At 44.1% G+C, this 11,794-nt stretch overlaps 1 protein-coding gene across 2 annotated transcripts; it reads left to right on the top strand.

The window, feature by feature from the left end:
• The first annotated feature begins 659 nt into the window (after nucleotides 1–659).
• LOC144721911 (solute carrier family 25 member 44-like) lies at nucleotides 660–8,480 on the top strand. 2 transcript variants are annotated; one of them, XM_078599858.1, is made up of 6 exons: nucleotides 660–920; nucleotides 2,791–3,008; nucleotides 4,100–4,293; nucleotides 4,800–5,146; nucleotides 5,315–5,442; nucleotides 5,810–8,480. In XM_078599858.1, the coding sequence occupies exons 2-6, from the start codon at nucleotides 2,871–2,873 to the stop codon at nucleotides 5,999–6,001; spliced, it is 999 nt and encodes a 332-aa protein (XP_078455984.1). In that variant the 5' UTR covers nucleotides 660–920; nucleotides 2,791–2,870; the 3' UTR covers nucleotides 6,002–8,480. The 2 variants fall into 2 exon arrangements, with proteins under 2 accessions (XP_078455984.1, XP_078455985.1); XM_078599859.1 differs by lacking the exon at nucleotides 5,810–8,480 and having other exon boundaries at nucleotides 5,320–5,442.
• The last annotated feature ends 3,314 nt before the right edge of the window (nucleotides 8,481–11,794 follow it).

Here is an 11,794-nt window from a genome sequence, read left to right as displayed (position 1 = left end):
TTTTTCCTACGTGACTTTACCGAAATAGTGTATTATTATATTATTATTTCTATTATTGTTGTTATTTATTTTTATTTATTTTTTATCTACGTGACTTTACCGACAAAACCTAAGAGTACAGACACCCAACTTTTTCTGGTGCCTCTTACTCTCACATTATATCTGCGCTGTTTTTTTTTAAACCTGAGCGCTTCGTTTTCCAGCGTTAAATACCGTACCTCGATTGCTAACTGTGCAATATTCATTATCGAGCCTATATAACTCGTTCTCTGCAATATTGATTCGTTTGTCGTTTATTTTTGTTGCTGCTGCTGTAAAGTAACCGGGAAACTGACTAAACGGCATGATCCGTGTAGCAATAAACAAATTAAAAACCTCAAAACTAATTTAACCAAGACACAACACTTTTCACAATCTTCAAAGTTAATGGCACGTGACTTTACCGAAAGAACCAAGAATATTAATTCCTGCAGTCACGAAAGCTTTAAATCGAAATTTAATCTTAAAAAGCTTTACGAAACGCGTTTGTATCCCTCTCGTCTTGCCGTAAGCGATCGATTTCCACACGCGCGGCAATGACGTCACCGACCATCCCACTCCCCTCCCCTCGTCGTGACGTCACCGCAAAGATAACGTCGAATGATGTCATCCAGCACCACTCGACGCCGCGGTGACGTCACCGATCAGCTGAACGGAGGCCCTCTGCCTCCCGGTGAACGGCGGCACAGTGGCCAGCGTGGGATCGGCGTTTAGCGACTTCGGCGCCGATTGCTGCCGCTGCTCCACCTCTTAACCCCGCGCGAAGAAGGCGGGGAGGTGAGGGAGGGGGGTCTGACACCGCGCCGAGTCTCCCGGGCAAGAGAGAGAGAGACGGACAGAGACACGGGGACCCTCGTGGTTCAGCCGACGCCGGACGAAAGGTACGGCTGGTTCTTCCTCGGCCAGGGCGTTGTTAATGGTATCGAACTGATGGTTACTGTACGAGCAGCAATGGACTTTAGCGGTCACGCAACGGTCGCTGCTGTCATTGATGCTGTGTTTTAGTTGTTTTACGGCTGGGTTGGTGACCATTGTGGCGAAGTGACATGCAACGTTGTAACCCAGTGGGGCTGCTGTGGAGAGTGTGTGCCCACAGGCTCCCCTGCACGAGGGTTGATGTCGGATGAGTGGAATCAAAATGACCGAAGTTACTGACATTGTCCGCCCATAAAGACTCATGGGCGGACAATGTGCATTGACGTTTGGGAACGTGAAAGGAGCGTCACTAGAGCGCCTAAAATGACCTTCCTAACGCTGATGTGGAAGTTTAGTTTTTCCGTAAACGTAACTTTTGTGAATTATGTGTAAAAAAAAAACACGATTTTTTGAAGAAGTGCATTGTTCTTTTTTTCTCGGGTCACCATTTAATAAATTTGAGTAAACGTGACCGACTCACAACAGCGATGAACAGATGCACGACTGTGGACCGGTTTCGTCTGAAGAGCTATTTCAGTATTAGTGACCAGTGCTCACTGCTTGCAGCAGTGGACGTTTGTGATTCTGCTTGGTAGATGAAACAACTTATTCAGCCCACGTTCAAATTCCGGTCCGGAGTTGACTCGATTGACACAAACACGTGATCAGTGGTTGTCATTTGATGTATTGAACGCCAGTTTCTAATCCTCACCACGCCTGGCCAGGTGAGAAGTTTGTGTCGAACTCGTCGACAAAGTGAAGTTTGACTGAACATTGATTCACCTTTGATATGCTCCATTTTCAATTCCTCATGATTCAGAATGAATTTTTTTAATGCTCTTTGGTTCTTTCGGTAAAGTCACGTAGATGAAAAAGAAAAATAATAAAATGAAAGTAACTACATTATAAAATGAAAATAACTAAATTAGTTATTTTCATTTTATTATTTTTATTATTCTTTTGCATCTATGTGACTTAACCGAAAGAACCAAAGAGCATTAAAAAACTAAAATAACTAAATTAGTTATTTTTTTTAATCTACGTGACTTTACCGAAAGAACCAAAGAGTATGAACTTCAAATCTTGAATTTTTTAAAAATGTCTTTGTTCTTGTTATAATTCTGTAATTTTGGTGACCGAGTAAACTTGCAATTGAGTCTGTCCTGGTCTCTTGAATGTTCCCCTGGTTAGACACAATAAACCCGGACTTGACGTCGACACGAAAAGCAGCCTTTAGTTTCCCGAGGGGAAAAAAACACCTCCTAAATGTTACGCCTTTTGACCCCGAAACCTTTTCACTTGGCACTTTGATCATCCTTAAATCGATTCGACATACTTAAATCGACGTCAGTTTTGCTCGTGTGAAAAGACCCAACAAGTATAGTGTGATTCAAGCTTGTCCCATCCTAGCCTTCTATATGTCCTCTGCATACAGCCGTACAGCCCATACCGAGAGACGGAAACATTGATTGGAGAACATTTTCTAATTAGAGGCATCATTGACTGTTGAGAAAAGTAAGTAGTAGCCTTGGGTAGGATGCATCACGAAGAGATGAGGTCCGATGGACAAGACTAGCTAGTGATGGCATGCTAAAAGGGAGCATGCACCCAAGAATAGGATGTGTTTATGTTCAGGATTGACATGGACTCAGTGATCACAGGACCATGAGGAATGACGATGGTGTGGAGAGACCTTCATCCAGCAGTGGGTAGACAATCGATGATGATACAGACCTCAAATCGGTCTGCCACATATGCCTCAAGTTGAATACTTCCTATTTTATTCGTCCATGGTGTTCGAATGTTTATAGTCATACATTTTTTTACCCATTTCAGTGGTCGTTGTAGGCTTGAAGATTTGACAGTGGAAGACCGCAGCACCTCTTGTTAGCACCGCACGCTGCAAGCGTGGAACAATGCAGGAGAAAAGGAACATTCGCGTGATCGAGTGGGCAGACCTGGACAAGCACAAGTTCTACTCCCTGGGCGTGTTCATGATGCTGAGCGTGCGGGCCACAGTCTACCCCTTCACGCTCATTCGAACGAGGCTGCAGGTAGGGTCCCTTTTAGTGTCCAGCAGCAGTAGCCTGCCTATTCAGCAATATCAATCATATGTATTATACAGGGTGTCCAAAAAGTCCCTATGTATTTTATTGAACTCACGGTATATATAATGTTTATTTTCAGGACCATATGAATATGTATATACAAGAATGCGTGATGGTAATACGACTTTTCATAAGATGGGGCTCCTTGTCATTATACAAACATGATTCAGGAGCACCTTAACGAACGTTTTCCAAATTTCTGGATTGGACGCAGTGGCAACAAAGCCCCAAACGGCTCCATCTCCGGATTTAACACCTTGGGATGTCTTTGTATGGGGCCTCATCTAGTCAGAGGTGTATCAAACGAGAGTTACAGATCTGCAAGATTTACTAGATTGTATAGCGGCAGCAGTTACAAAAGTAACTCCACAGATGCTGTAATGCAGCTGACAGATTTGGGCTGTGCAAAAATATTGAGGATGCTCATGTATAATCTAATTCTTAACAGTTATTAATAAATATACCTTTGATTATATTATTGCATAATTTGCCCTGAATTGCTTTGATTTCAATAAAATAGATTGGGATTTTATGGACATCCTGTATTAAAGTATTATTTTGTTTCATTTGGTATTTTTATGTTACCACTGTCGTAGCAATGTGGGCGTGTCTGTTAAGATGATGAACACATGGTGGCATGTCAACACGTGTGAACATCTGATGTGTGAATGAGTGGTGACATTTGAACACTTGTGAAAACGTGATGATGCATGGTCGTTTGGCAACTGACTGTGGCGGCATGTGAGCCGAGAATGGTTTGTGAGTTCATGTGGTGTGTGGACATACGGTTGCATATGAGCAGTGTGAATGTGTTGTGTATCATGTGAGCGTCTGGTGTGTGAGCAGGTATATGAACATGGAAGCCCATGAATGGCATGTGAATGAATGTGAATGTCTGTGTGAACCCATTATTGCATGTGAATAGGATGTGAATGTTACAACATATTATTTTTTGGTGATTGTGAATGGATGGTAATCTGTAAACACCTGTAAATATATTGTGTCAACTCGTAATTGGATATGAATATGTTGTTCAGGTGCAGCGAGGCAGCAGCCAGTACCGCGGTACGGCAGACGCCTTCATCAAGATCCTGCAGAGGGAGGGAGTGCTGGGTCTCTATCGGGGCTTCGCTGTCAACGCATTAACTCTGGTGTCAGGACAGTTCTACATCACGACCTATGAACTCGTGCGAGACCAAGCCGGCAGGCTGGGAGCTGACAACACATTGAAGTACGCAGCCCCTGTGGGAAGCTTTTCTTTATTTCCTACACCTTAAGTAAGATTTATACATTTCTAACACAGTTGGGAGTCTCACACACCTGATGACTCCGTCCTAATTTAAAGTCCTCTTGTCAATGCACTGTTGGATAAGGCTCTCCCTTTGCTGTGTGAGTCGTGGGGATTATTTGACCATGCGTCACCACGCCGGTCACTGTCGGTTGGTGAATGTGGTGAGCATCGACAGAGCATACGAGAGTACGAAAAATCATTTCTGTACTGCCCTCTGCTGCCCATTATATGGCCCTGCAGCATTTGTTTGCACCTATATTATGCATAGTAGTCATTCTTCCAAGCAGAATCCAGGCTGAATCCTGTTTATCATCCAGGATCTGACGAAATCGGGCGTATTCTGGATGATCTCGTCATAGGCAATCCAACAGAACTACTTTCAAATGCTCGATTACAGATGCACGCTTCCGTTGGCACACCAGCCTCACCGCCGGTATTCCCTTCAGGTCACTGGCAGGCGGCGGGGTGGCTTCACTGGTGGCGCAGAGCATCACGGTGCCCATCGATGTCGTGTCACAGCACCTCATGATGCAGGGCCAGGCCGGGGAGGGTGGCGGGCGCTTCAAAGTGCAGGACCATCCCAAGCGGGGTCTGAACGGCCACGCGGCCCAGGTGGGCACCGATCCGACGGAGGGCCGACGGGGGCGCCCTTCCTTCGGGCAAGCCAGGGACATTGTGAGGCAGATTCGGCAGGTGGACGGCATGCGAGGGTTCTACAGGGGCTACCTGGCCTCACTGCTCACCTACATTCCCAGCAGCGCCGTCTGGTGGCCCTTCTATCACTTCTATGCCGGTGAGTTGGTGCTGTACACCTGATACTTTAAAAAAGATGATTGTCTACATTTCTTACAATTGAATCGTTTGCTTTGCAGTGTCTCGGAGTATGCTCGTGCACTTTGTTTGACCAGTCGATTTCAGTTTTGCTGTCCCAACTCAAACCACTTCCCACGTTGCTGTGCAGAGCAGCTCTCGAGTAGGGCCCCCAGCAACTGTCCTCACCTGGTCCTCCAAGCAGTCGCCGGTCCCATGGCGTCCGTCACAGCCTCCGTGCTGACAAACCCCATGGACGTTATTCGGACTCGTCTGCAGGTGAGCCCGGGTGGAATTGCGTTTTGTATTGCACTTAAAAAGTAACTTTCAGTCAGGGTATTTTTCCACGCTCCGGTATAGATTTTATTCGCTCTTAAAAGAGTGTTCTCGTCACGTGAATCGTTTACATTTTTTACCTGTTTCGTGAATGCTGCTACAAAATAATCTCACCATATTTGCGAGCCCAGTTAAATCACAGGTGGTCAATACCTAAATTCAAATTCTCTGGCGTTGGCTTAGTGCTTCACAGACATTATTAACATCGTAAGCCACCCAGCCACCAAAGACTTAAGTTGCAGTCAGAGACGATGTGCTGTTACACGCACACTGTGCGTTGCTTATGCTTTGTGTGCTACCGGCTTTGCAGGTGGAGGGCCGTTCTTCCATCTTGGAAGCATTGCGGCAGTTGTGGGCACAGGAGGGCATGTGGGGCTTCACCAAGGGCCTGTCGGCGCGCATCGCATCCTCTGCGCCCACGTCAATGCTTGTCGTCCTGGGATACGAGACTCTGAAGCGCCTTAGCCTGAGGGCTGAGCTGGTCCACACGCGGCATTGGTAGCGATGGTATCCGTCGGCTCGCCGCTTTCGTTCGATTTCCCGCAGCTCTTGTGGGCTTCTCGGAGACATTGGCGGCTCTCGCAAGTGACAGCTGTGTGGCCATCGGTGCAATTGAGGCTAGGTTTGCAGACAAGCATCCATCTGTTCTGCAAAAGGTTTTTTTTTTAATTGCCTGTGAACCTGCCAAATAGCTATGAATCGCAAAGCGAAATGTATTTTGCGGAAATCTTTTGATCGGTAGGAATGGACTTTACTGTATGCGAGTGGCAATAATGTCCTTTGTCTGCACCAACTCTTGAATTTGTTAAAGCATTGATGTGACTGCATAAGTAATCAAAGGTTAATGGTTCTGCTGGGCAACCACTGGCAGTAACAGAAGACGAACATGATTTGACACCAACATCGACAACAGAGTGGGAAGGTAAATGGGTGTAAATAATTTTTAATTTATACAAACTTAATGTGTTTTAGGAAATTGATTTGCGCTTTCATTGCCGATTGATGGAACGTGGTATTAATATTGTGGGTCCAAAGTGCAGTGCAGTTTGGTGACACTTGTTATCGATATTATTTTTAAAAGCTGCATATTTCAGTCGGGTAATTTGTAACAATTTTACTAAATAAGATCGCTGCTTGAAAAGTTATTCAAAATGGTACATTTTGTGAGAATGTAGTGCTCCATTTTTATTTCGATGGGTTAAACTTGAATTGTGACCCAGCTTTCATGTCGCTGATGTAGATTAAAAGCAACAACTACAATTTGACATTAAGGTAGTGAAGCCAGATAACCGCGTCAGGAGTATCAGAGTGTATCGCTGTGATGTCTCTTTGGTATTTGTCGATCAGGCATTACATTGGTATATGTTGTATGGTCTGTTCTGGACGACCACAGTCACACACTGGAGAGTTTTTAATTTTCCATTTGTGCATCGGGTATCTGTATCTGCTATGGTTTTTGTGGATGCGGTTTAGAGTGGACCATGAACTTCGTGTAGGATCAAACCCAGAGATCTTTGCGTTGGGTCTTTCACAAGGTGTTTGTGAGTTATTTTGAACTCCATTCAGCTCTACAAGCTTCATTGCGGTTGAACTTGTGACTGCGAGCTGCATACGCGGTGGATCAGTGAACCTTGAATGTCACAGCAGCCTATCTATTGAACACCTCTGAGGCAGTGCTCAGTTATGCTGTTGATATGCTTGGTGTTTTATGTGATTGAAAAGTCTTGCATCCCTAATGGCAATCAACTTTTACTCTTAATTAGCCAAGTACTGTAACAACTCATCGATGCATCGATAAAAATGTTAACACCATATACGCAATGAATCGTACAATGGGATTACTTGCGACTTAAAATTGTAATGCAAATGAAGAGACTCACATTTTGGCAAATGGAATGTCAAAAATAAAAGGCAAAAACAAAGTTTGCTATGAATTACAATCCCAAGTTATGACCGTTGATTTGATCGTTTTTAGGAATGGAACGGGGGTGCAGTGCTGTATCATGTGTTATTGAGCACTTGCTGGGGCCAGTAATTATCCTTGTGTTAAACACAGTCCGTTCACCCCTATAAAAGTAACGATCGTTTTGTGGTGTACACACGTCGGCGTACCTCTGCTTCCTGGATGCTCTTGTTTGTCCGCTCGCATCTCACTGTGTTATCTGTGGAATATTCTATCAAAACATGTTTGAAAATTGAACTGTCGCTTACTTTTTTGAGCCGCAAAAGTTGTAACAACATTCACAATAACAGAACAGGACTCTCTGTGAGAGACGCTTAAGATCACAAGGTGGAAAGCATCTGTCATGAGCATTGACCCTCAATTATGAGGTTGACACTGGATAGAAGATAGGCGTTGACACAGGCACATTGATAGGCATGACAGTGGCTGTACCGTAACTCATGTGAGTGCCGATCTCCACAATCAGTGCTGTAACGAATGCCTAAGAGTCTCTTGTGCATGTGTGTGAGCATTGTATTGATGGCTGTGTTGACTCGTGTAAATACAAAACGTGTGTTATTTTGGTAGGTTGTGGATGATCAGATAATAAATGAACGTCGATTTTGTAAAAAAAAAACTAAGTACATTTTATTTCAGTCAATTTGGCGAAAGGGTATTCTGCCCCAATGTTTTCTACCGCTTAGCATCATGAAGCATTGTGTGTTCTGCCAGATTGAACAAATTATGCTGGTCAAGAAGTCCCATAGCCCAATGCACTTATAATGTTATTTGGTTACGTGATGAAATAGACCCTTGCATGTTAATTTTCTAAATCATGTGAGTTGTAATTATGTACAAGTAAATATTGCAGGCAAACTATTTTCAAACTGTCAATACCAACATGCACTAATGAGATTAATTATTTGCCACTGGAGTACAGAAAAACGTTTCTCGAAGACTTAACAGTAACACGTGATGTTCACTGTCAAAGGCAACCTATTGAACAACTATTACATTTAAATTAAAGACTAAAAGACCATTGAGTTCGTGGTTTATTTGAAATGCCGTTGAATTGGCTTGTCTCGTACAGGCAAAACATCCACAATGTCTGCTGGCTCGATAGTGCGTTTTAAACGTGTTACATTTTCCCATGAGTCTTACACATTGAGAAGGCTTTTTATGAATAAATGACATTGTGTAAACAAACATCTTCAAATGCAATAACATTGTTCGAAATAAAATGTTTTTTTGCCGCTGGCATTTGCCGTGGAGAGAGGGGAGGTTGGACAGGAACGAAGAGCCAAGAAGTGAGAGGGGAAACGAGAGATGGGACGGGTATTGAAGAGGAATAAGAGATGGAAAAGATGATAATGAATGACCACATCAGAGGAGGGAGGCAATCGAGGACTACGAGACACGGGCAAGTGGCGGAGAAAGTCGAGTGGGAGGGGAGTCCAGGAGGGGTGAGTGGATGATTTAACTGGGACCACATCTCGTCCCGTTTAACTGAAGCCAGTGGGCCCCTTTCAAGTCCAAACTCCCCTTTGTGTAAAGCATCAAATAACATCAAAAGCAAATCACAGCGTGTTATTTGCAAAAGACAAACAGATATGTACATCACGTACCATCATTCTGCACACCAAACAGCACTGGGGAATGGATCATGCAACACTGCCATTGAACGCACACCCTCTTCATAAGAGTGGCTCGTTTTGAAAGTTTATTCAGAAAGTGCGATGGTTTGAGGTTTTCATTTACAGGAAAGCTTTTGAAAAATAAGAGGAAGTTTTACCCTTTCTGGCAATACAACAGGTGTTGAGATGATCAAACAGCAAATAGATACATTTTGCAAGTAATTAAGTCTGCATTAATCACACGTGCGTGTGGTGAACATGCAAACAAACATGCTCTGATCATATTATTGGTTTTTTCGGTAAATTTACGTAGAAGGGAAATAATAAAATAATAAAAATAAAACATTCAATAATTCTCACGACGTTTCGGCCACAACGCAAGCAGGCGTCAGGTGAAGAACAGGTCTGTCGGAAAGACAGCGTCTGAATGAACACCACCACGCTTGGCAGCGTATATTTAAGCTGGGTTGGAGGGGGAAGAGCGCCTTGACAAAGGAATTTGCATATCAAGAGGAATTTAGCATATTTATGGGAAATGCAGATATGGGATTAGTCACTACTTGTGGAATGCGTAGGAGGTGGGCGGGGGGTTTCAAAGTCATATTATGCCCGTGCAGTATGCAGGATTAGCAGCAACAAAGGGGGGGGGGGGGGGAGTAGGGTTAGCATCAATAAAGGGAAGGAATGTTAAATTTCGATTTAAAGCTTTCGTGACTGCAGGGATTCATCTTCTTGGTTCTTTCGGTAAAGTCACGTAGAAGGGTAGTAATAAAATAATAAAAATAAAACATAATAAAATAATTCTCACGACGTTTTGGCCACAACGCAAGCAGCCGTCCTCAGGTGAAAACCAGGTCTGTCGAGGCGACAGACCTGGTTTTCACCTGCTGCTTGCGTTGTGGCCGAAACGTCGTGAGAATTATTTTATTATGTTTTATATTTATTATTTTATTACTTCCCTTCTATGTGACTTTACCGAAAGAACCAAGAAGAGGAAGGAATGTTAATAGTATGGAGCTGCAGCAGCTAAACCACCACGTAAAAAACTAAAATATAAACTACATCAGTATCATCTATATACTAAATATACTCTCCAATAAGCTGAGCTACTAACAGTAAGTCATACATTACAATTCTATGTCGCAAAAAATATAATATGCCTCCAGCTAAACTTTTTTCTCTCACATCACACGGGCATAATATGACTTTAAAACTCCCCGCCCACCTACGCATTCCACAAGTAGTGACTAATCCCATATCTGCATTTACCATAAATATGCTAAATTCCTCTTGATATGCAAATTCCTTTGTCAAGGCGCTCTTCCCCCTCCAACTCAGCTTAAATATGCGCTGCCAAGCCTGGTGGTGTTCATTTAGATGCTGTCTTTCCGACAGACCTGGTCTTCACCTGAGGACGGCTGCTTGCGTTGTGGCCGAAACGTCGTGAGAATTTTTTCATTTTATTATGTTTAATTTTTTATTATTTTATTATTTCCCTTCTACGTGACTTTACCGGAAGAACCAAGAAGATGAATCCCTGCAGTCACGAAAGCTTTAAATCGAAATCATATATGCATTGTCTTTGAAAGGTGTCTATTTAGTGTTTCAACATCTTAACACCACCTGTTGTTTTGCCAGAACGGGTAAAACATTCTTATTTCGAATACCTTGATCCTGGCAACAAGGTCCCATGATACAATCTTAATTTTAGAACTTTCGTGACTGCAGGAATTATTATTTGGTTCTTTCGGTTAAGTCACGTCTAAAGATAAAATAATAAATTAAATTAAATAATAGAATATGACGTTTCGATTGCAACACAAGCAATCATCATCAGGTATAATGAAATAGCGACATAAAATCTAACCAGAAAACTATAGACAGACATATTAGCAGACAGATATTACCAAGATACATAGCGAGAGCAACACAGGTAACAGAGAGGGGTGATCGTCTCTGTGTGGTGGCCTTAAATAGACAGAGGGGGCGGAGGCAGAGAGAGGGAGGGGGGTTACAGAAAAAATTAGCATATCAATTGGTGCTGCAAGAACGATTACACGGCAAGCAAGCCTGAAAATCAGGAGAAAGACACACTAAAATTAAATAACCTAGTAAAATATCGAAATGTAATGTAATACAACACAGAGGGTCGGTCAACACACAATTAACGCATAGCCTGGTTGATTACGTATTTCAAAGATTGCTAAGTTAGAATGATACAGGCGAGCTCTTATAACCGTTCTCAATTCGAGATCCGTGTTACATCTTATCTATTTACGAGATCTGTGTAATTTGTTTGGGCCCTGTGCTCAGCAAGCGCGGAAAAAAATCAAAGACAGCGGCGACTTGGGACAATCGCAGCAGCAGGGAGAGGGGGGGTCAGGGGAGGGGGCTACCGTTAGGGGGAGGGGTGGGGCGTTGGGAGGGGGCAGGGCGAGCGTTGGAAGGGGGAGGGGCGAGCGTTGGGGGGGAGGGGCGAGCGTTGGGGAGGAGGGGGCAGCGTTGGGGGGGAGGGGCAAGAGTTGGGGGGGAGGGGCGAGCGTTGGGGGGGAGCGTTGGGGGGGAGGGGCGAGAGTTGGGGGGGAGGGGCGAGCGTTGGGGGGGAGCGTTGGGGGGGAGGGGCGAGAGTTGGAAGGGCGCGGGGCGAGCGTTGGGGGGGAGGGGGGAGCTTTTGAGGGGGAGGGGCGAGCGTTGGGGGGAGGGGCGAGCGTTGGAAGGG

This window comes from Lampetra planeri, chromosome 13 (genome assembly GCF_965212315.1).
Source record: "Lampetra planeri chromosome 13, kcLamPlan1.2.h2, whole genome shotgun sequence".
Classification (NCBI taxonomy): Eukaryota; Metazoa; Chordata; class Hyperoartia; order Petromyzontiformes; family Petromyzontidae; genus Lampetra; species Lampetra planeri.
Note: the sequence above shows the minus strand (reverse complement) of the source record. Positions and strands in the feature narration are given on the sequence as shown.

Coding starts and splice junctions, on each gene's coding strand:
- LOC144721911 (XM_078599858.1), top strand. CDS start 2,871: ATGCAGGAGAAAAGGAACATTCGCGTGATCGAGTGGGCAGACCTGGAC. Junction 5,147..5,314: donor CTTCTATCACTTCTATGCCG/GTGAGTTGGTGC, acceptor GTTGCTGTGCAG/AGCAGCTCTCGAGTAGGGCC. Junction 5,443..5,809: donor TTATTCGGACTCGTCTGCAG/GTGAGCCCGGGT, acceptor CCGGCTTTGCAG/GTGGAGGGCCGTTCTTCCAT.